This window comes from Haliaeetus leucocephalus, unplaced genomic scaffold (assembly GCF_000737465.1).
Source record: "Haliaeetus leucocephalus isolate CR32 unplaced genomic scaffold, Haliaeetus_leucocephalus-4.0 Scaffold517, whole genome shotgun sequence".
Taxonomy (NCBI): Eukaryota; Metazoa; Chordata; class Aves; order Accipitriformes; family Accipitridae; genus Haliaeetus; species Haliaeetus leucocephalus.
Window position 1 is genome coordinate 7,453,098 of NW_010972953.1, and position 23,607 is coordinate 7,476,704.

Below are 23,607 nucleotides of genomic sequence, written 5' to 3' on the forward strand. Positions count from 1 at the left end.
TAAGTTTATTGCAAAGGTGAGAAGAGCCCCTGGTGCCCCAGCTCCTTTGCAGAGCCAGGGCAAGCTGCTCTCACCACATTTTCAGAGTCTGCTGAGGTGGAAGGGGGGGGTCACCCCACTCAAGTCCTGCATCAAAGACCCCAGGACATCCTGAGCTCTGAGCACAGAGGGACTGCGGTGCTTCTGGGGCCAGGCTGCCTCCTGGTAATGACCCAGGACTGGGAAAACAGCACATCCAAATGGCATGGCCGAATGCCCAGATGGGAAAAAAATCCCTCAAGGGCAGTGAACAAAGTGGGAGAAGGACCTATCTGAAGTGCAGCATTCACTAGCATGCTGGGTTTGTACCAGCCTTCTGGCCCAACAGTTGCACCACGAAGGTTCAGCCCCTCTCTCATGGGGAAGGGACCTTGGAGCAGGCTGTAGGATCTCCCAGATGTGGTCCCCAGCTCACCCTCCTGTGCTCTGTCTGGTGCAGGACTGTTGGGGAGGTCTGGCCGGGCAGAGTCATCCCCACACCCTCCTCCTCCCTTGCGTCCCCACCATGGGAAGAGGAGTGCAGGGTGCTGAGCCCCAGCCAGGGTCCAGCCTCTCTGCCTCCTCTGCTGAGTCTCCCAAAGCCCTCTCCACCCTTGCCTGGTGCAGCCCCCTCACCTACCTCCTTGCAGGGTCTGCTCCACCCCGAGCTCCCTGCAAGTATCCCCGGGCTCTGGTGCTTGTCTGCCCTAGCTGAGGATGCCAAGGGCCATGCCACCCTGTCAGCTCATCATCTGGCATGCAATGAGCTTACCCCCTATTGCTCCATTTTCTCTCTGCTCTATGCAGACTGCATCATCATCACTGACAAGAGACATGTTTGCTGGTGGACGCAAGACAGGTCCAGCCTTCATCTCTCCTGCCCAGGTCTCGTGAGCATTTTGTGGGTGCTGCAGAAGACACCTGCCTTCGCAGAGATGCTCTGTACTCCACGGTGTGGTTTCAGTGATACCCATCAAGGGCCTCTGCGCGTTCCAAGGGAAGTATGGGGGTTTGTCACAATGTTGGCACAGCAGAAACCTGCTATTTCCCTTCCCAGGATGTGCCAAGGTCCCAGAAGATGGGAGAAGGCACAGCAGGACAGGAGCCATTCATATCCCCCCATAACAAGCTGCAGTTCTGAATAGACACCTTGGGGTGCCCAGGTACATCGGCACCGGAGAGACTCCCTCTGTGAGGCAGAGCAGGCGTGGCTGGAGGAGGGCAAAGATGTTTCTAGCATCTCCATCATTCATTGTTCAGACAGCATGGGCAGCAATGGGGAAAGCTCTCAGGCTAACACAAGAGCAGCAGCAAACCTAGTGGGGTCTGGGGGGGCTCAGAGCTGGGACAGGGCCATCCTGGGGCTGCAACCGTCTGTGATGAGGAGCTGCTGGGGCTGGGAAAGGGCAAACTCAGGGAAGGAGAGCTGGGACTTCCCTACCAGTCAGCTTAACTCTGATTCCCTGAAAAGCACTGGAACAATTAATCAAACAAGCTATTGCAAGCCTGTAGTAGATAACAAGGAAATGAGTAACAACCAGCCTGGGTTTGTCAGGAGCAAAGTGTGTCACACAATCTAATTTCCTCATACAGCGGAGTAGCAGACCTGGTGGAGGGGGAAGCAGGAGATGTCATGTATCCAGATACGCACGAGGCTTTTGACAGGGTTTCTCAAGATATTCTCCCAGGCAAGTTCTGGAAATATGGATGGGAGAGAAGTCAGACGTCAGGCAGTACGAGGTGTTTGGGAAGCTCTGCAGATGATGCATTAGCTCTTTACCTGGCAGCAGGGCTGGACTGCCCAGCGGACTGAGAGGTCCTCCAGGCTCCGGTACAAATTTTTCTTCATTAGCAGCCAGGGAATGAGACAGGGAAGGCGCCACATGAAGGCAAACCCAACAGTGAGCTGAAGCAATCCTACAGGACAGCATGGCCAAGAGTTTCCTAGGATGTGCATGTAGGAGCACAGCCTGTGAGATACACCAGCTCAGCCCCAGGCTCTGCTGGGGAAGCCATCGGCTTTGGTTGCCACATGTCGAGAAAACAGTGGCCTAAATGGACTGAGCCCAAAGAATAAGGAGAAGGTGATGATATCGTGGGCAGCGGATGGACCAGGGGAGCTCAGCCCAGTCTTATTGTCCCTCCTGAGACAGCACATTTCAACAGTCACTTTACAGACCACCTCTGGTCACTCTGCACCCAGGATCACCCGCCAGACCTGCCTCCAGGTCTGCTGGATGCCTGGGCCTGGACACCAGTGGCTATTTCTTCTCCAGCCAGATGAGATGGGAGAAGCCAGATTTACCCCTGCACAACAGCAGGAGAGCAGGTGCTTACACAGAGGCTGTCAGGCTAAAGAAAGACTCCCATGCAAACCTCCAGACACTCCTAAAATAGCATTTTTCTCTGCCTGAACATCTTCATTTTTAAGCTGTGGGTGCATGAGGTGGAAAGGAGCGCGTCCCTACCCCATCATAGTGTTATGAGTGTTGGGCTTCAAGCTCTTCCACAGAGAAAACAATATGGTTTTGGAGACTCAAATGCATGCTCTTATTTTGTCATTGCACCAATGAGCAATATGTTTGAATATGGTTTTCTTGGAGGAGGGAGAGACTCACCAGCCAGGGAGCATATGCCTCTGCTAGCTGCAAGCCCAGGAAAAGGGACAGGCAATGATAGAGGTTATCTCTGGCTGAGGAAGGGGATGCTGGCCGGACCTGGGAGGAGAGCAGCAGATGCTGGACAGGGCTGGGAGAAGGCAGCCTCCCCTCAGCCCTCCACATCCCAACAGGGCTAAGGGAACAGACCTCCTCCGCAGCTCCTCCTTCCCTCCCCCAGCTCATTGAAGGCTCTGCGGGAGGGCAGCCATCACCCACCTCGTCAGACACATTTCAGTGCCTCTCTTCCTCCCTGCTCCGGTGAAGGGTGCCTTGCACGCGGCTGCATGATTGACTTTAAATATAAGAAGGCAAAACAACTAAAGGCCACCCACAGAAAGCCGCGTGCCAGCTCCTGACAGCACGCACATCCTCCTCGCAGCTCATCAGCATGGCACGGCTCCCCCTGACATGACACTTCTCTTTCTCTGTCAGCTGGTGGAAGTCATCTCGCCGAGGTCCTCGATGGGGAAAGGGACCAGGATACAAACAAGTTTGTGCCGCCCCAGGTTGCTGCTTCGCAGATGAGCATCTCACTGGATCAGGCTGGCTGCTTCCAAACCCCAACAAAGGGGAGTGTGCCCCTGAGGAAAGTGTGCACCAGCATCTCAGCATTTGATGGGTGGCTAGGGATGTGCCACCTCTGATGGAGACATGAGAGTGTGTGCTGCTGTCACACAGGGGAGAGAAGGAAGGATGCAAGACGAGGGAGCGTGGGTATCTCCTGTACGAGCATCCCAGGCGCTGCAGCCTGCCAGGAAAAAATGCGGTGAGGGCAACGTGCTGGGAGGGGATCTTGTGGGGATTTTCAGGTCTGGTGATGCTGGAGGTTGAAGCATGGGGACAGGGAAGCAGTGGGAAGTCAGGATGTATCGACAGAGTTAAATGCACCGCTGCTGGAAAGGAAGATCATTTCCTTCAAACCCATGGGGTGACCTTAACTCTGCCCCTGGGCCGCAGTGGCACAGCCATGGTTGCGTGGCTCGTCGCCCATAAGACCAAGGTCACACTCACAGTGACAGGAGAAATTCAGAAGGGAGCCACGGGGGCCAGATAGTCATTATGAGAGCGTGTCTGAGCAGTGTCGTGCTGCCTGCACAAAGGTGTCCCCACTGAGCACAGGTGTGACATTTTTCACAGAGAAGAGAGAAACAGGCGCTGATGGGCATCTCTGAACTCACCTCCGCTGAAACCAACTGCCCTTGGACAGCAAAGTGCCTCTGCCTGGCTGCTCGCCTCACCCAGTGCACCTGGAGGACTCAGGAAGGCACGCTGGACACAGCAGCAGGCTTTTTGGCCCAGGGACGCCCCTGACCTCCCCAAACAGCCCTTCTCTTTGCAGTTTGCTGGAGCAACTGGGGCTTGTGGAGTGGCTTTGGGGCAGCTGAGTTCCTGGTGTCTCACCCAGGCCAGGATGAGCATCCAGTATCCAACTAGAGCAGGACATGGGCAATATTGCTGGGTGAGGAGAAGCTTCTGCAGAAACAGGGAGGACCTGTGCCTGCTGTCTGCAGAGAGGAGGTCTTGCTTTGGCTGCAGGTTCTTCTGTATGGTCATCCCTGGCCACCCCATAGGTCTGGCCAGCATGGGGCTCCATGGGATCTCCTGTGCCCTGGGCAGAGGTTCATTCTTGTTTCAAGCACTTGCAGATTAGACTGTGGAAATAATGGTGGAGCAATTACTGTGAGGAGACACCTACCAGACACCCACCAGGCAGAGACATGTGTGCCCTGTTTGCAGCCTCAAAGAAACTGGGGCAAATGAAGGAGCAGCTATTCACAGCAGGTTTTAAAGAAAAATTTGGATGTGCTGGAGCAGGGTCAGCAGCTTCTCCATAAACTATTCTTTATTCTGCTGCTACATCAGCCATGGCACGGGAGTGTCAAGCAGGGGGTGAAGCATCCCCAAGGTGCAGTAATCACCCTCTGAAGGTGCAGAGAAAACAGCCAGCATCTTCAGAGAGCTGCCAGAGCAAGAAGTGCTCATCTCAAATAACACAGTACCTGGGGACAAGAGCTTTCACAGCCTTTTGTGCATAGTCAAGGACTGAGAAGCATTTGGGACCCATCATCTTCACCCCATCCCAGCAAAACAGCAGGAGAAGAATGTGCCCATGGAGAACCAGTACCTACCCAACAAGAGAGAACAGACCATTCTGAGGAAGGTGTTCAAAAATCTGCTACGTAAGACTTTTATCTGGGCAACTCTTGGCAGATCAGCTGGAGTCTCCAGAAGGTTGGGGAGGCCACAGGCTTTAATGACAGGGAACCATAGGAGCACAAACCAGAGCCAGGCACCACCGGGCCTGCTCAGGATGGTCTCCCAACCCATGCATGGCCAGTGAACAAGGACCAGGGAGGCAGCTCCGGTCCCCTGGATCCCAGCTTGCTGCTCCACATACCTGTGTCCTGGGCCAGCTTCTCCTTTTTCTGCTAACACTCGAGCTCAGAGTGAGGTCACGTGAAGGAGGGAGAAATGGTCAGGACTGTTGGAGGAGGTATTTCTGAGCTGCTCAAATACACTTGAGTGATTGAGTGAACACCCTGAAAAGGCTCATTGGCTTCGGCTGGTAGGGGTGTATTACTTCGTGTGTGTGTGTATAAAGTAAATGTCAATGCAAGCAGGCATTTAAAGATAAAATCGGTGTTAATAATAATGATTATGATAATGCTGCCACCAAGAATAACTATACAAACACTGACAGAGTGAGGGCAGGGAGATCCCAGTTTCTAACAAATGTGTGTACTTGGAGAGCTGCAGCTGGCCGATGGGTTTAGGCTGGGACTGGCTGGCTGGGTGACTGGGCTGCCGCTGCCCAGTAGCTATAGTCCTGGGGATTTGTGCACGCACATCACAGCCATCCAATTTTCACAGCACTTATGCAAGGCTGGAAACAGGCAGAAATTGTGTCGGCGTCTCTGGAAAGCTCTGGGATTGATTTCAGGGTCTCAGTGCAGGTCCTGAACTGGAGATCGCTGTAAAGGCAGGAGTTACGCTTGGTCATTCCTGGCTATAAGGGACTTATTTTGGGGTCTTTGTTGCAGGGATGGGTGAGTGCATGCATGCATGCATGTGCGCACCGATGGAGGAAAATGGGGGTCTCGGTCTATTTCTTTTTCCTAGAACCACACCTGCCCTTTTCCTCCCCATCACAGGTGATCACTCTGCAGTTGTTTCCCTGCTATCTCCATCTTATTACTACCCAGCGCAGGAGATGGAGGATTTTTGCCATTGCCTCGGAGCAACTGTGCTCTTAAGTTTCTTCCAAGACTCACACCAGGGCTGCTTCTCTGCATGTGTGGTCTCTTGGACTGCATAGCGCTCATAAATAAATAAGGGGAAAAGTTCTTAATCTTCATTCGAAAGCTCCTGGTATCACAATGCTGCTGCACAAAAGCCATCTTATTAGCCCCAAGTGCAAAATGCTGCCTTTTCTTGCAGAAGCTCATTAATTGCAGGTCACCATTCAACAAGAAAGATGAGGCACTTGAGTTCTTCAGGCTCTCATTAGCCACAGAGCTGAACAGTATGTGTGAAATTAACAGTCACCTGAGTACCTCTATAATTTCATAATTATTAGGCCTAATGGGTTAGTCTCTGCCAAATGGTTTTAACTCCTTCTTAGCCAAAGCAGGGAATCGCATGAGATGCCAAGGTTGGCGTATTTCACGAGTTTTATAACCATTTAACAGCTTTCTTGTGGAAATAATAATAAGGAGAGGAAGTTTCCAGGATCATGTACTGTTTGCATTTTTTAACATATGTTTAGCTTTTAATTATTCATATACAGCACGCCGAGGAAGCAGATAGCCTGTATCCTGGAGAGTGGGTGAAAGAGCTTTCTCTGCAAAAGGGATTTTAATTGGTTTTAAAATGTGTTCTGTGTGTGTATTTATATTTGTGTGTGTATGTGAGAGTTGAGCCTTTGGTTTCTCTTCTCCTTGATGATTATATTACATTATTTCCCGTCTCTTACATTTTTATTTATCTTAGGCTTAAAAAGCAAAATCAGAGCTAAGAATTCTGTCTCTGCTTTTGAACTCAAGGATCTTGGAAATGGCACTGCCTTTTAATGGGGATTTTCTCCTACTTGAAACCAGCTTAGACGAGAAGCCGGAGGGGAAGGCTGCCTCTCACCTCCAAGTAACTAATTGTTTTTCTTGCATTTCGTCTCGCAGTCCAGAGTGTGGGTGCCTCGTGCCAGATGGGAACATGCACTGCATGGCTCCCGCCCTGATTTGGGGTGACCTGATGGGGGGGCTCTGTTCCCTCGACCATCATGTTGCACCCAGGCAGCCCTCCCTACCTCCACAGCCTGGGGAAACAGCCCTTTCCCTTCTAAGCACTGCCCACACTACTGGGACAACCCTCTCCCCTCCTTTTGTCCTTGCAAAGGCTGGATCCAGGCACAGGGAAGCTACTCAGCCGGTCCCAAACACACAGTAGATTTGGTACCTGTGAATTAAAGTTGCTTCTGAAAACACCTCCACGCCCACCCCAGAATGTGTTATACTGGGAATGCTGTGGACTCCTCCAAGACCCAGGATATAATCCCCTTTCCCACTGCTTTCAGACTTGATGAGTAGTGATGTGGGGACACAGGTTCCATGAGACCAGCAGACCCAGGAAACATGGAGATGTTTAAAATCCTCCTTAGTGCCTTGTTTTGCATGAGACGACTCAGCTCTGGAACAGAAGGTTCTGCTGATGCTGCTCAGGACGGCGTTTCTCCCTGCGTGGCCAGAGCTGATGGCAGAAATAGTGAAGAAGGAGCACTTTGGCTGGAAGGCACCCGTCCAACCAAGCTCAGGCAACAGGGTCCAACGTGCTCTCAGCTGCAGGAGTAAAATCCTGAGAGCTCTTGGTGAGAAACTGTGGTCCCAGCAGCTGCTATGGTGTTAGCAGAAGAAGGCTGAGCTCCTGCTGCTGCACCAGCCCGGAGCTCTGCCCAGCCTCAGCCCACAGCCTCCGTGCTCTTTAACTCCATCACATTTTACAGGTTTTAGGGTTGGGTTTTTTTGGCTGATGCAGTCCTGACATTTGTTTTCCTTGTGCAAGAGCTAAGGAAGGGGCGCTTGGGGCCTGAACTCCTCCCCGGACTGCAGTGAGGGTGAGCAAGCTGACAGGTCCTCACGATGCCTGTGACACAGGGAATTCCCAGGGTGTCCCAGGGCTGGGCCAACCTCCCCCAGGAGCCCCAGTAGCTGGGGTGCTCGTGGCAGCAGCGGGGACCTGGAGCACCCAAAGCTTCTGGCTTCCAGTGAGAGCAGGGAGGGGTTTCTCAGGACCTTTTTCAAGACGGGAACCAGCTGGGATAGCTGCAGGCCATCAGAAAAGGCAGAGGCTGGGAGCTGGAGGCTTGGACGGATACCAGCGTCAGACCCCACGAGCTAATGCCTTCGTGGCGGCGTGCAATTCCCTGCGCTGCCTGTGCTGGGAGATCAAGGCTGGGAGGAGGGAGGGACTTTCTTCACTTAGGTGCTGGAGAAACGTCTCCTTCGATGATATTTCACCTTACCTCTCCTTGCCACATCTGTCAACTTCTGCTAATTACCGAGTTTGCTATCACCCTCCGCACTGATGTGAAGGGTAGGAAAAAGAGAAAAAGGAGGTTAAGGGATTCTACAATTATAAATGATGTCTGGCAGGCTAAGGTACCATATAATGCATTATAAGCACTTAAAAAGCTAACCCTTTCTGTCTTCTTTCTTTGGCATAAATAATGGCTTTTTTATGAATAAATCATGCAGCCAAGGTCTCTGAAAATAGCAGGAACCTGGAGCAGAATGTCTCCATCCTCATTTTTGCTAGGACAGCAGAGAAGTCAGCAATCCACTCCATCACCGCTGATAAACCGGGGCGAGCACAACTCCCAGTAATGAAATAGGGAGATAAAGTTTCGGGAGGGTGAGCGGGGCAGGGGGATATTTCTGCCAAAGCACCGATTGCACCCGAGCTCCAAATGAAACATAATGGACTCTGAGGAGATAAGCATTTTTTTCTGCCCCATGAATAAAGCAAGACCTCATAACTCATAGACAGGCAAAGCTGCCAGCAACTTAAAAGTGCTTCCTTCTGCTTCTGGTTTGTGTTTCCTTTTAATGAAGCTCCTCCAAAGCCGAGGGGGGGCTTAGAAGTGGGGCTGGAAGCAAGCCCTGCCTTTGCGTGTGTGGAGTCCGACTCGCCGCGGGCGGTGGGGAGGGCTGGCTGGGCGGTGGTAGCCACCCAGACCTCGGCACAAAGGGCTTGCAGCTGCGCTGCGTGCCGGGGAGAGGCTGCCCCGGCAGAGAGGGAGGTCCTGCTGGCCTTCGAGGCAGGCGTGAAGGCAGGGGGAGGCCTGCCTCCTCCCGCCTGCGGTCTGAGATGAGGGTTCGGCGGGGGCACGGGGCCTGGGCTCAGCCCCGGCTACTTCTGCACCCTGCTTTTCCCTGCCTCGGTGGCTCTCTCCTCTCTGGGGAGGTGGACGCCCAGCCGGCCCCCTTGCAAAGGGTCCTTCCCACCTCCGCGGTTCGGCTGGAGATGTCCTGCTCTGGCCACCCAGGGGGACCGCATCAAGGCATGGCTGCAGGTTTGGAGGCTGTCTGGCAGGGCACACGTGGTCCGAGCATCACGGGGTCAGACTCCCGGTGCACGGTGCCCTGCACCCCGTCCCAGCCACGGGTGCCGGGCTCTGCCGGCGGCAGCCCCACTCCTCCAGGCACAGCCCACCCTCCTGCTTGTGAGAAGCCAGTGAGGAAAAGCTCGTCCCCTTAAAAACACTTCCCCCGTGGGTGCAGGGGTAGGAGTCCCTTCCCATACTCGCCCTGCCTCATGCAAGGAGGTTGGGATTCTACATCCACCCCAGACACCTCATGGATCTTCTGCAGGAGAGTGTTTGCAGACAAGGTCTAGGGTCTCAGCCAACAACCAGCACTCTCCCCTGCACAAGCCAAGCCTGTCATAACCCATGAAGCACTTCTGGGCTGGGCAGACAGCCTCCAGGCCTCCCACATCTCCTGATCGTCTCCTGAGCTGCAGCACCAGGTGCCAGAGAGCACAGAGCTCATGACGTGCTCCTGGACAGAGGGACTCTCCGGCATTGCTCCTGCCCCACAGCTGGAGGAAAGCAACACAGTGGGGAGCAGGTACAGCCCCCAGGATGCTGGATGGGATGGGGACCCCGGGTGTCACCCCCTCAGCTCACACTCAGAAAGGAGCAGCCCTCCTTATTCCCCGTTGGGGGACACAGTTTCACTGCAGTCTTCACTTTCCTGGGACCAAGGGACATATTTGCAGTTGAGTCCTTTCCATGCACAGGGCAGGGCAGGTGGCACAAGAACTGCCAAGCAACCTCCAGCAAGAGGGGCCGGTGTTCAACATGGAGAGAGGCTTTGTATTTACAGCAAGTGGTTAGCAGCTGCAGGCTGTATTTGTAGCAGAGAGCTGAGCCATGGGTTGTGGGCCAGAGTTACAAGCAGACCTGGGAGCAAACATCCAGTGGTAACAGGAGCAAAGGTGTCTTGCCCACCTGGTTGTGGCCCCACAGTTCCCCTCCCAGGCACGATTTTTGAGGGTCCAGCCCAGGGTGCTGATGGATTTGGGAACAGGGAGGCATTGCCACCGCTCAGACAGCATCGCCCACACTGCTCTCCACAGTCCCAGCCAAGCAGTGCTCTCTGCAGCCCTGCATTAAAACCTCTGCAGCGGCAGCAACGCAGGGCAGTCAGGAAGGCCAGGAGCCCGCAGACTCACTGACTATTAATCAGCCGGCCACAAGCCCTGAAACCCTGCTCTCAGGGCTGTGGATTAAATTATGGCTTCGTGAGGATCTGCAGGGCGCGGGCTCTCCAAAGCCGCCCGGGTGCTGCTGGGGCTGGGGTTGTGCTCGCGGTCCGGAGGTCAGCGCTGTGCAACACTGGCTGCAGCAGCCTGGAAAGACAAAGCTCCAGCCTGTCCTTGGAGGAGGATTAAGGGTAGATGGAGGAGAAAATGGAGCTGAAAAAAAGCCAGAAGTGATTAGGGCTGTACTGAGCAGGGCCAAACGCTGGGGCACCTTTGCACAGCAAACCTCTGTGCCAGCACTCAGCCGTCAGGGACACGGCTGGCCTGTCCCCTCGGAGGGCTGCTGCACCCTCGCACTCCTGGGGAGTCTCTGGTCTCTGAGGACCTGGTCTCTGGGGACATTATGCCATGCCATGGGCTCTCTCCCACTGTGACAACCTCCCCGCGGGGTAAATGACAGCTCCCTGCCTGCACATACAAGTGCATGCAGACACTGTTCAGAGATCCTCTCTCCAATTAGTCTGGGGGACAAGCTTAGCGAGAGCTCAGCACACATGGGCACAGCCCCGAAGCCACCCCTGTGCACACCACTGCAGCTGTGGCACACGCAGTCACCAGCACCTGGGTGCCAGCAGGCTCCGGCTCGAGCTTCATTCACTTTGAGCTGCCTCCTGACCTGGCTGCTCAGCAAAACCCCCTCGGGGGCCTGTGAGAGCCACACAGCTAATGCAAAGGCGTCCGGGGTGTGTACGCATGGGTGCACGCTCACCCACACCCCATGCAAAATGTACACCCCTCCTCCCACAGCCACCTCCCCAGGCAAACACGCGTTTGCACAATCCGTGCTCCTGCGACACGCCTTGCACGCTCCAGCAGCACCCCTGCTCCTCGCGCACACACAAGGGGTCCTGTGCTGTGCTCACGGGCTGTGGATGGAGGCTCTTTGCATATTCCAAGGTCTCCACCGCTTTCCCAGCAGATCCTTCCCTCTCTCTCCTGCTTTTGCTGCAGGGAAATTAAGGTTTCCTGGGGACAGCACAAAAGGGAGGCTCTTCGCTCCTCCTCCTCCGGGTCTCCCCAGCCTGCACACGCAGGTTATTAGCAGTGCAGCCCATGCTGAAGAGGAATGGTGGAGGATGTGGAGCAGGGAAGAAGCTCACACTGCCCTCGTGCTGTCTTATCTGTCCTGCCTGTGCAGGCAGCCCCCAGGCCAGGTGGTTGGGTTGCTTCCTTGGGCTTAATTCAGCAAAAGCAGCTTGTGATGTTTCTCCTTCTCCCTGGGGTGGGCTGCTCATTTTTGCCCCATAAGACAATGCCCTCTTTCAAAAACAAAGAAATTATAAAGTACATATGAACATATGGTAACATATATTCTAGGCTGCCTATGTGGCCAATTTTCTGTATGTTACCATATGGTGCCGCGTATTTAGCAAAAATATAACTTGACTGTTTCTCTTTCCATATGGGGATTCTTTTGCCTTAATTAATAACATTGAGCAAAAACTCTTTCTAAGGTTTCCAAGATTTCTGCAAGGGAATATCTTATGACAGACACATGCTCCTGAAGGCTTTCCTCCTTATTTGTCTATAGCCTTCTGTCCTCATCCTCTCCTGCATGTTCCAAGGGCGTCTGTGGATACATCTGCCCGTGGGATCGCAGGGAGGGGGATGCTGCACCCCGGCTTGGCTCCTGTCCCACCAGCGCCCGCGGGAGCCCCTGTCCCCTCCCCAGGACCTTCAGCTCCACGGATAAAGCAGCGATGTGCCTGTGGGCTGGATTCCACCAGCTCATCCAGGAGCTCTGAGGCGCCAAGTTAACGAAACACGGGGGCAATGGGGAGGCCGCTGGTGCAGCGGAGGGAGCATTCATGGCCACGCAGGGACTGCTGTCTTCAAAGGAGTAGAAAGCAGCACACTTTTGCAGCTCTTCAATTAAGCCTCTCAAGTGCCAGTTATCTCATATAATAGTAAAATATGTCAGAGTACCCTCTCAGGACAAGCCTGCAGCCAACGCCAGCGAGATGAAACCAGCCTCGGCTCTGTCGAGGCAGGATGGGGTGGGAAGGGTCAGAGGCACAGCCCCAGCTGCTGGAGACCCTCCCGCTCTCCCGGCCAAAGCCTGTAAATGACGACAAATCTCTGTGCAGCTGCAGATGTGCCCTTTTGCCCTGCAGGGACGTCCCTGCCTTCCAGGCAGGCAAAGGCAGAGGGCAGAGCAGAGCTGGCGAGGGGCAGGAGAGTGGGGACAGCAGGAGAGATGCTGGATTTCCACCTCTCTCCATTCCCTGGTTCTCAGTGGGGATACTGATCTCTCTTTCCTTCTCCTGCATGCTCTGGGGGGTGAGAAGGCAGTGCCTGGGGTGGCTCAGCTTTGCTCCAGGGCTGGCTGGATGAGTCCGTCCCTCCTCCTGCTCAGCAGCAGCACATTTCAGCCAGGCGCTGCTCCCCACGGGGCTGCCCCCACTCCCCACCTCCCACGAGCATGCAGATCCCTTATGATGCTTTGCTTGAATGGTCTCAGCCTTCCTCAGCTCCAAAATCCTCTTTAGTGCCTTGTGCCGCTGCCTGCGGGAATGGGACAGGGCAATGGTGGCTTGCAGCTGGGCATGAAGATGGTGAGTGCATGGCTTTCCCTGCCCTTCAGCTAGATCATCTAGTGCAGCACCAGTGAAGGCCTTTTTGTGGGCAGAATCAAGGCTTTGGGGTCAATGGGAACCAAGACCTCCTTGCCTGGGCTGCCCTGGTCCCTCTGGCTCCTCACATCCCAGAGCTCCCCATGTCAGAACATTTCTCTCCAGAGGAGGTCACCAGGGACTCTACCAAACCCCTTCTGCCCCTACCTGGTCTGTTCTTCATCCTGCTCCCCCGCAACACCGCCTGCCTTACCGCATCCCTCCCCTCAGCTCTTCATGGATACTCAGGGCTCTACACGTATCTCCTGCTCTTTTGGAAGGCCTCCTTGCTGTGATGTTTTGGGCATCCTTTGGAGGACAGGTCTTGGGAAACACTCTCTAAAGAGCATCCCCTTCCCAGTGATACTAATCAATGTCTTCCAGGCTGCACCGGCATGGGCCAAGCCAGCCACCTTCCTCAGCCCTGCTGACTTCATCCAGCTCACTTTGACAGGTGGGATGGGAAGGAAAGGCTCTCATGGATCATGGGCTTTGTGCAACTTCTTGAAGGGTTCCTTGGCCAGTCAGGGCAGTCCCGTGTGAACTGGACAAATCAGCTGGCGGATTAGTTCTTGATCTCTCAGCCTTGTTCTGCATCCCCAGAGCTTTCTTCTTTGAGACCTGAGCTGAACTGGAGCCCAGGTCTCTCCCCAGCTCACTGCCTTCTGGTATCCCCTTCACCTCCAGCTGATGTCCGTCCTAGCTGAGGACCTCCATAGTGGATCCTTGCAGACTGGGACATGAGGAGAGGTGACAGCAGTAGTCACCAGCACTGCAAGTGCAGTATCTCTGTTGCAACGGCTGCCGGAGCGGGGCACTGCCAGCACCTTGCATGCAGCCGTTCCTGGCTCAGGACCACACAGCTGCCGCATGGTCCTACTCCATCATTTCCTCCCAATCCCCAGAGCAGGACAGAGGGTGGGACATGTGCAGAGCAGTCCATCTTTACAATCAAATGGAAATCATCCATAGCCTGAGAGTCACACTGGGGAGTCTGTCTGGTTGATGGCTTGTCCGTTTGCAGGGTGGCTTTGAGCTCATGTCTGGAAAGGCATGTGTATCCACAGACCAGGACGCCAGGGCATCACCAACACCTTGGCTTCCTAAAACTGCATGATGGGCTGGTCGCATCCAAGGTATCCATGTACCATGAATGAGGTACTGGTGAGATCCAGTTCTTTACCCTGATGTTGTGAAGCTCATCTTCCCATCTGGTGCAATGAGGCTGAGAAAGTGGCAGAAGGGAGGACTGCAGGGAAGAGCAGAAGGACGTGAGAGCTGCCAGGGCACAGAGAGCTGGAGGTGGAGGCCAGCTCTGGGCAGACCTGGGAGTCTGAGAGCACAGGGAGCAGATGGAGTTGAAGACAAGAGCAGGTCTGAGCACAGGGTCAAGGGAAGCTGGGAGAGGTGAAGTCTGGGCTGAAATGACTGCAGGAGAGTAGCCTGCTCCTTGGGAAGGGTGCTGCTGCAGAGGGGGTGAGGGCATCACCGGAGCAGGAATGAAGTTAGGTGGGAAGCGAGCCAGGCTGCGTTCCCACCATGTTTCAGACCAGAACGGCCACTGACCCATCCTGTCCGACCTCTTGGCACAACATCAAATCCCACCCTCACAACAGGCTGCAAGTCATGCTTGCATAAGGGCTGTCAGTGCACTGAGATCTGTGCAAAGGCTGAGCCTGCCGGGCTCCTGGTGACAGTGGTGGCATTAGAAGATGGCACTGGGAGAAGGTCAGTGCGTGCAGAGCAGGCAGAAGCTGTCAGCAGGCAGCTCTGCTGAGCGTCTGGAAGGAGGACGACCATGGAGAGCAAAAAACGGGCTCTGCTCAGGAGCTGACAGGAGATGCCTGGCATTGGGGGTTTGCAGACCTCCAGGGAGGAAAACCATCAGCCAGGGGACTTGGCTGAAGCATGTCCTGGACCACTGCCATTGAGTTTTGGTATGGTGCAGAGCACGTGAAAATTTCCGGGGCCCCAGGAGAAAAGTGGAGGTTGGCCTAATATTTTAAAAGGGGAAACAGGACGACGTAGGTAATTACAAGTCTGTCAGACTGACATTGATCCCAGGCAAAATAATGGAACGGCTGATATGGAATGCAATGAATAAAGAATCAGAAAGGGTGATATAATTAATGCCAATCAACAGGGATTTATGGAAAATAGATCCTGTCAAACCAACTTGACGTCTTTCTTCCTGGTTTTTTTCTTTTTTCTTTAAAACCAGGATTACAGGTTTCTCTGGGGAGGTAGTGGGGTTTGCTGAGGACACGGAGAACAGCAACGGATCACCTGTGTGATGTTTTCTCACAAAAATAGGAAAACCCAAACTACCATGTGGGGTGGTTTAAGACCATGTTTAGGAAGTCACGGGCTTGTCTGCACAGCAGCAGGCACAAGCTGCCATTGCAGGGCTCTGCAGGGAATTCTTGTCCCTGGCCGGTCCCAGCAGCAATGAGGAGGATGTGCTGGGCTGTCTGCGTCCCAGCAGCACTCACTGTGAGGAGGGAGGTCCTGCTGGGAAGTCACTGGTGGGGTCAGGGGGACATTGGGGGTGATCTGCAGAGTGGGGAGCGCTGGGCACCAGACTGCCATGGAAAGGGCTAGTAATGCCAGTGGAAAGGGATAACAGGAATAGAAGTTATGTTTCCTCTGTTGGTGCTCTCTGGAGTTGCTTCTCCAGTGCTCATGTCTTGTGCTGGATGGTGTAAAATCTGGGCAGAGAGCCTGGAGGACACAGCAAAGAGTGAAGGACCTTCTTTTGGTAAAAGCACATCCTGGCTTCATGCCTCTGGTGATACAGGAGCCTGCACAGCACAGACGACACAGAGGAGTGAGAGGCTGCATGGCCCCGTTTGCTCCCTGGCCCCGTTCTGTGGGAACCTGTATGATGTGTCCATCTCTGTGCTGTGTCCTAAGGGGGACCCTGTTCCTCCAGGCCCCGTTTGCAGCCGCTGCCTCGCAGTGGTAGCTCACGCAATGGTATTCAAGCCCCCAAAGCCCTCCTGGTGTCTCTTTTGCTCCAGCCCTGATTGCGCTGGCCTCAGTTCTGCCCCTTGTTCCTACGAAATGCTGAGCTAAACCCACTCCAGAGATGAGACCCGCACCCAATGGCTTGCTGTGATCACTGCAGCTTTGCTAGTCCTGTAACCTCTGCAGATGCTGCCAGCGGGAATCCTGTATTATGTTGCAGATTTCCTTACAGCAAGGTGTGAGTGGCTTCATGTCCAGCACCAATCCCCATTGAAACCCACGAGAAATACCTAGATCCCAGTGTCCTCCCCCAGATAACTCCCTGGTTGTGCTCCTCTGCCCCTGGCCTTTGAGCCCCATGTGACAACTGGGGTGACATCCCGTTGGGTTCTTGCAGCTTGTCCATGGCACATTCAGGCTTCTCCTACCTCTTGCCCACTCAGGACACAAATGCCACATCCCATCCCAGACACCCTCCTGTCCCAGGGTGCTCAACCACCAAAGAGGGACCCCTCTGCTTCCCTCCAGCCAGGCAGAGGGGTCCCCCTGCAGCAGCGCTCCTTCAGCCCCACAGAGACAGACCCCCACACTCCTCACCCGTTGTGAGTGTGTTGGTTCTGAAGGAGCTCCTGGCGCACGGCACACCCCGCAGCACAGCCGTGCCAGGTCCCGCTGTGCCATGACAGCATGGTGCAAACAACAGTGCCCTCCCGCACCCAGCCGGGCTCGCTGCTGGGTCAGGGGCTGAAAGCCCCTCTTCTGTTGAGCCATGGCAATTAAATTCTGCACTAATTGGATTCTCTGCTAGGAAAGTCTTTAGTAGTTGAAATCCCTCCTCCCCTTCATCCTTTTGTCCTGGACTGACCTATAGGGACCAGCTTACGGGGATGTGCCAGGCCTTCGGGAGCACTTCCAAGACATGACCGCCCTGCCACGCTAATGACTTTTTCTCCAAGCTACCAGAGGACCATCAGTGGACAAGAACTGGCTGTCTCAAGCCTCCTCACCAGGACTCCCCATGCCTGCACTTTGTTACATGGCAGTGATGTCGGGACAATGCTGGATCCACAAGAGCAGAAAGATGCTCCACCTGCAATGCCAGCAAGTGGAGGTGGCTGAACTGGTGACACTGGGGTGCTTGGCCACAAGTGCAATATGATGGAGGCATATCATTCCAACGCTGTACATAGTGTGCACAGATGCCTGTGAACTGCTACCAGCAGCCTCTTCCCTCAGGCACCATGCGGGTGTGGAGATGGCAGGGATTATTTTGAAAAAAGTTTTGGAGGCTGCCTCAGTTTCCCCACCTTCATTTTAGCTGTTTATTGAGGGAGAAGTTGAATTCATGTCCTCCTCAAGTGGCCTGGGATGAGTTCTGCCTTCCCTGCAGAGCCCTAAGAGAAGCCATCCAAAAATCTTGGCGAGGAGAGGCAGGATGAGGCAGAGAGATTGGCTGGCTGCACCACTGGGGTGGGTGTGGGGGTTTCAGCCCCTTCAGTGCCTGGCAGCAGGGCAATACTCAGCTTTCTGTGCTTGAGAGCACCTCTGAGGGGTTTCAGCTTCTCCAGTGTGCTTTGATGAACACTGGGGAGCCCCTTGGGTGGCCAAGTCCCCTTTACAAGGCTGACTGAGGGGTCTTAGAGCAGAGAACCACCCCTGAACCTGAGCCCTGAACCACAGAGGTGTTTTCCCAACCCACTCTGCCCCATGACCGTAAATCATCGCCCAAAATGGGAGCCACACCCTCCAGTCACTTCGGCAATTTTTTTCCAGGGCAGAAAATAAATTGACCTGCAAGAAGGGGAAGTTTCAGTCCAAAGAGCTCCAACAGCTGCTGAAAAAGGGGACTTCCAGGCCCGTGACTGGGGGCTGCACCCAGGGAGCCTTGTCGGGGAGTGAAGGGGCTTGGGGCAGTGGGTGCAGGGCATGAGCACCTCCACGAGCTCGACACCGTCACCTACCACTGCCCCGGGTAGTGGTGACACTGAGGCAGGCCGTCAGTCTCAGAAAATATTGGTAAAAGTCAGCAAATAGGTGTGTTTATAGACTGCCCAGGACAATGTCCTGAGGTCTGTGTCCAGGTAGGACTGCACAGACACCTGCACAGCCCAACCATCCCCATGCTGGGTGCAAGCTCAGTTTCCCCAAACATCACATCTTCTCCTTGGTGGCTCTTCCAAGTCCCCCCAGCTTCACTGGTCCAGCACTGTCCCTCCTGTCTCAGCCCAGACACACATAAGCATTGAAGGCAGCAGCCCCGCCTTGTAATATTTAAAACGATTTTATTCATGAAAATATGCTGTACAATGCACTATACACAGTTCTTTACATTGCCACATACACAAACTCTAATAGCACGATCAAGAAAGTTACCATTGCCTACGATAGATGCGTGGTGAGAGATGACGCCTGTCAGAGACCCTCCCCCCCAGTCTGTACAGTTATAAATATGAGGGAAAGGACGGACCGAAAACCGCCGTATGAAGCACACCAGTGGGGCCCCTTCGGCGTCCCCTTGACGCCGGCTCCTCGCTCCGGGCAGGGCTGGGGCTGGGCGGGAGTGGGGCTGGGAGCACAGGATGCTCCTTGTCCCCAAAGGCTGTCCTGTGGGGCAGGGGGGGGCCGGGAGGGAGGCGGAGTGATGGAGCGGGGAGGCTGAAGCCAAGCGAGGTGGGATGTGAGGTGGCCTGTGCTCGGGGAGTTGTTTCCAGGGAGGGAACCTGGAGCCTCGGCCACTGCCGGACAGTGAAATAAAGCCGTGGTGTCCCCCTCTCTGCACTCGCAGCAGTGCCGGCAGCGGGGCGGTGGGAGCCGCAGGGGTCACAGACGTGCCGGCCACCCCCCAGGACCTGCCTGCCCCACGGGCACGAAGCACAGCCCCAAAACCCCTGTCCCATCACCACCACCCCACCCGGGCACCGTGGTCCTGGCATCCCCAGGTCCCTTGGCTCTGCTCCCCTCGGCCGCGGCGGGGCCAGCCCGTTTCAGCTCCCCCTCCAGCCACCCCTCTTCCCCGGGGTCGCAGTCACTTTAGGGGGGGTCTCTGTGCCTGCCTCCCACTGCCCGCCGTCCCTCGCACCGCACGACGACTGTACACACGACGCTTACCAACACGACTCCACCGCACACACGACAACCCCACGGTCACGAACCACAAAGACAGCTTCGCAATGGGACGTGCCCCAGGGGTGGATGCCCGGGGGCACCACGCAGAGGGGCAGGGGGAGGCGAGCAGGGGCGGGGGAGCGGGGCAGGACCGGGACAAGTCGAGGGGTCTTTTCTCCTTCTGCTGGTGCGGTTTCCCCTCCGTGACGATGGTTGGCCCGTATCTGTGACACCGAAGGGGTTTTGGGAGGGTCCCTGTGCCTGAGCATCCCATCTGCAAATGCCCGACTGCCGGGGTGAGCCCCAGCTGGCCGCGCTGCTCGGCGTGCTGGTGTGCTGCTGGATGTGTGCCTGGAGATCGGATGCCTCGAAGAGCCAGGACCCCTTCCCTCTCTCCCATGCTCAGCCATGGAGAGCTACCATGGCAGCTCCAGCTGCCCTCCCTGCCTCTCCTCGCTAGCAGTACTTGACACCCGAAGTGCAGAGCTGGGGTGCTGGGTATTAAATAGCCATTTGCAATTGGTTTCCAATTATTTTAAATATGCCTGAAACGAAAGGTGGTGCATAAAACAAATGTGGTAATGATCCTGAACAAAGAATAATCCTTTTTAAAAAAGCATTCAAGAAAGATTATATATAATAGAATATATTAAATTCTGTACATGATCAAATAATGTAAACATAATTAATTAACTTGTAAGAATGTCTTTAGAGACTATGCCCGCCGTGTGCCCAGGGTGAAGGTGAACAGTGGCACATGGGGCTCCTCTGTCACGCTTTGCCACAGAGACGTGGGTCAGGAGCGGAGCAGGAGGTGCCCACCCCTGGGTCCCACCCTGCCCCGGCTCTGAGCAGCCGCGCTTCCCCTATGGCTCAGTGGGACCCAGCACCTGCACCGTGGTAGAGGAGGTGGTGCTGGAGCGAGAAGGGAAGAGCTGGACTGGGAAAACATGCTGGTTCAGTGGACTGACCCTTGCTGCAACCCAGGGCTAGGGGGTTTAGAGAAAGCCTGTGGTACCCAGGAGGAAGACGGGCTGTGCAGAGAGCCCCATGGGACAGAGCAGCACCTCCCACTGCCTCTCCTCCCAGTCCCAACATCTCCTCTGGACCAGCCGCTCCAGCTGCCCATCAGCCTGCCTGGCTGCCCCACTCCAAAAAACGCGTTGCACCAAGGGCTGAGCTGCCCTGCAGCGGGGAGCCCTCGCCCCAGCTGTGCAGGATGGCAGTGGGACCCTGGCCCACTCCTGCCCCACAGAGCAGTGGGGCCAGTTTGGGCTCCTGACACATAGCAGGACCACGTGTGAATCGTGGTCCCCATCCCCATGGAGCACCGGCCCTTGGCAGATAGGTGCACCAGGGCTGACCCCTCTTGCTGACAGCCCCCTGGACCAGCTCTCCTGGCATCCCAGGCATGGGCAGCGAGCCCTCCGGGACAGACATGCTGGCTGCTGGCTAGAGTCACTCCTGTAACCAGTAATGACCCCCTCAGGAGCCCCACAGCCCCAGCTGTGAGCCCTGTGGCACCTCCCTGAGCTCTGCATGCGGGCAAAGCAGCGTGGGTCACCCAGGTTTGGGGCAGGGTGGACCCCGTGCTGCCTCTGGAGGCCTGGCCATAGCATCCCTCCCATCCTCACATGCACACACCCCCTTTGTGAGGATGACCCATGTCACAGCCCCCCAGCTTCCACCCCATCATCCAACACCCAAAGCCGTGGCCAAGCCAAGATGAGACGTGTGATGGGCAGCTGTCAGCATTGCCCACAGCCTCTCTCCTCCTCTCCCTAAGCTCGACCCTTTCTTCGTTCTGATGCAAAAACTCAATAGGAAAAGAGTGCATGAAATAGAATAAATACGCCCCCCCCCCCCCCGCCCCTTTGAGCTCCCCCTGAGCCTCTGGCACGGGGGACCCAGGCCAGCAGCACGTCACTCCCAGCAAGACCACCCCATGCAGCGCTGTGAACCATGCACAGGAGCGTGCCCACGCCTGCTCTGGGCAGGGTACTGCAGCTTTCCTGTGGGCAGGAGTGACCGTGGCACCCCCAGCCACCGGTGGGTGCGTGGGCTGCCGAGGTGCTGTCCCCAGGGCTGCAGATTGCATACCCTTCCCTCCATCATCAACCCCCTCTTCTCACTGCTTGGTAAGAAAACCTGACTGGAGCCACGTAAGGAGACCCGCAGTGGAGGTGGCTTGGGCGTGTGGGCTTGGCAGAGCTCAGATCTCCACCAGGATTTAGGAGCGACAAGCCCCCCATTTGCCCTGGGGCAGGGTCCCCACTCTTGACACTTCTACTCAGAGGACTCATTTCCCAAGGTGGCTCAGAGAAAAGGGTCCCTTTCCAGAGAGGGATGCCCACACAGGGGGTTCCCACGCCACCAGCCGTCACCACTCTGTCACCCAGCCCAAGGACAAATCAAACCGGCACCATCGCACCAGGGCACTGGGACCGTCTGGAAAGGCTTTCCCTTCCTGCTTCCCCTCCCCTGGACCCCCCTGGCTCCGGCTGCCTCTCCCGCCCGCCTGCCCTGTGTCCTCCACAGGACCCAGCAGATTGGGCACACGTGTGGGCTGGGGGCTGAGGGCCCTACCCCGTCTCAGTATTTGACCCTACGGTTTGTGTTTTGTGTTCGACCTCAAGCTCAGACCAATGGCTCTAGCCCATCTTAACAAATAAAGGCAGAAGAGAAAGGAAAAAAAAAAGTTAGTCTCAATGTTCCCCTCGTGGCTTCTCAGTGGCGAGCCCCCCACCCCGGGGCAGGCATCACCCGGGCACCCAGCTCTGGTTCGTGGGCTGCGGACCCCCGGGCAGCACGGGCACGTTGAGCCCGTTCTGTGGCGGGAGAGCCGAGTCGAAGTTGAAGTCCATCTCATCGCTGTCCATAAAGTCATTCAGGATGATTGACTCCACATCACACTCCAGGCTCCCATTGAACATGTCCAGGTCCAGGTCTGCTGGAAACCTGTCTTGACCCAACACGGGGGGGTGGACAGCCCCCGGGTAGGGGCCCTGCAGCGAATCCAGCAAGCTCATGTGTGCCCCTTGGTTATTAGCGTAGGAATGCAGATGCCCGTGGTGCGGCATGGCTGTCATGCTGCACGTGTCACTGGGCAAGCTCATAAGGCTGACAGGATTAGCTAAGGCACTGGTGTTGACCGCAGGGTGGTGACCGGCTGGTGACGGGTGGTACAAAGCGTTGCTCTTCATGAGAGACCCCGAGTGGGACGGGTAGGAGGACAAACCCTGCTCCCCGCTCCCGCACAGCAGCGGGTTGTGTCTGTGGCCACGGGCCGGCACCATGGGGCTGGCCTGCGGCAGGGGCAGGTCCCCCGGGACCATGCTCTCCTTGTGCGCGTAGGAGATGGAGGAGAGCAGGTCCTGCAGCGAGGCGTTCCTGTAGGAGCTGACGGGCGAGAAGGTGGCTTGCTTGTTCTCCTGGATGGTCTGCATGGGCAGGCGGCGCATGAGGCTCATGGCCGGCTGGCTGTAGATAGTCCCGCAGTAGGTGTTGGTGGCAGCCCCCATGGTGGAGCACTTGGAGTTGAAGGTGAAACTGGAGCTCCGCTGCCGCAGGGCGGCTGGGGGGAGCTGCTGCGAAGGGCTCATGGTGTAGCCATCCTGCAGGTCCTCCAGCATGCTCTCCCCGAGGCTCTCGTTCAGGCTGATGGTGCCAGTCAGGTCGGTCAGCCGGGGCAGCTCCACGGAGCAGCGGGCGTTGAGGGAAGGAGACATGGTGCTGGAGGGGCTGGGGTACATCAGCGGAGAGGAGGGGGTACCGTCATCCTCCTCCAGCTCATCCGGCTCATGGTTGGACATGATGGGTGAGAGGCGCCCGCTCAGCGTGCTGGCCGTGGAGTTGGCCCGCGTCCTGAAGTCCGCCCAGGCATCGTACTCGTCGCTGGCGTGGGATGCGGGGCTCTCCGACCACTTGGCTTGCTGGGAGGAAGGGCTGTCCTCCCCGCGCTCCTGCGTCACCTGCAGCTGCTTCTTCTTGCTGGCCTTCCCCTTGATCCGCAGGAACTTGCTATTGTTGTCCATCGAGACTGCCCGACGGCGGGGCGTCTTGCCCGTCTTGCCGCCCTCGGGGTTCAGCATCCACCAGGAGCTCTTGCCGGTGCCCTCATTCTGCACGCGGATGAAGCGGGTGTGCAGGGAGAGGTTGTGCCGGATGGAGTTCTGTGGAGACAGCAAGGACAGAGGGGATGGTCAGCAGCGGCTCCAGCACCCCAGGCAGGAAGGGAATGCCCGCGGGGCTGGGGGGGTACACGGGGCATCGTGTGGGACCTGGACTCCATCCCCTGGGACACCACGGCTGCCTGAGCCAGAGGTGTCAGGGCTCAGACGGCTCAGCTGGAGGGTCTCTCCCACAGCACTGCCAGGCTTTTCACCTCTGGGAGCCCACGGGTCATGGCCCTTTGCTGCATCTAACAG

The 23,607-nt window shown here is 56.0% G+C and overlaps 1 protein-coding gene across 1 annotated transcript in view; it reads right to left on the reverse strand.

Moving 5' to 3' along the window:
* Positions 1-21,939: 21,939 nt before the first annotated feature.
* Positions 21,940-23,607, reverse strand: part of FOXO6 (forkhead box O6) — a 37,386-nt gene continuing 35,718 nt past the window's right edge. The window contains exon 4 of the mRNA XM_010576379.1: positions 21,940-23,352. Within this exon, the coding sequence (XP_010574681.1) occupies positions 21,940-23,352 (1,413 nt within the window). The remainder of the gene's footprint in view (positions 23,353-23,607) is intronic.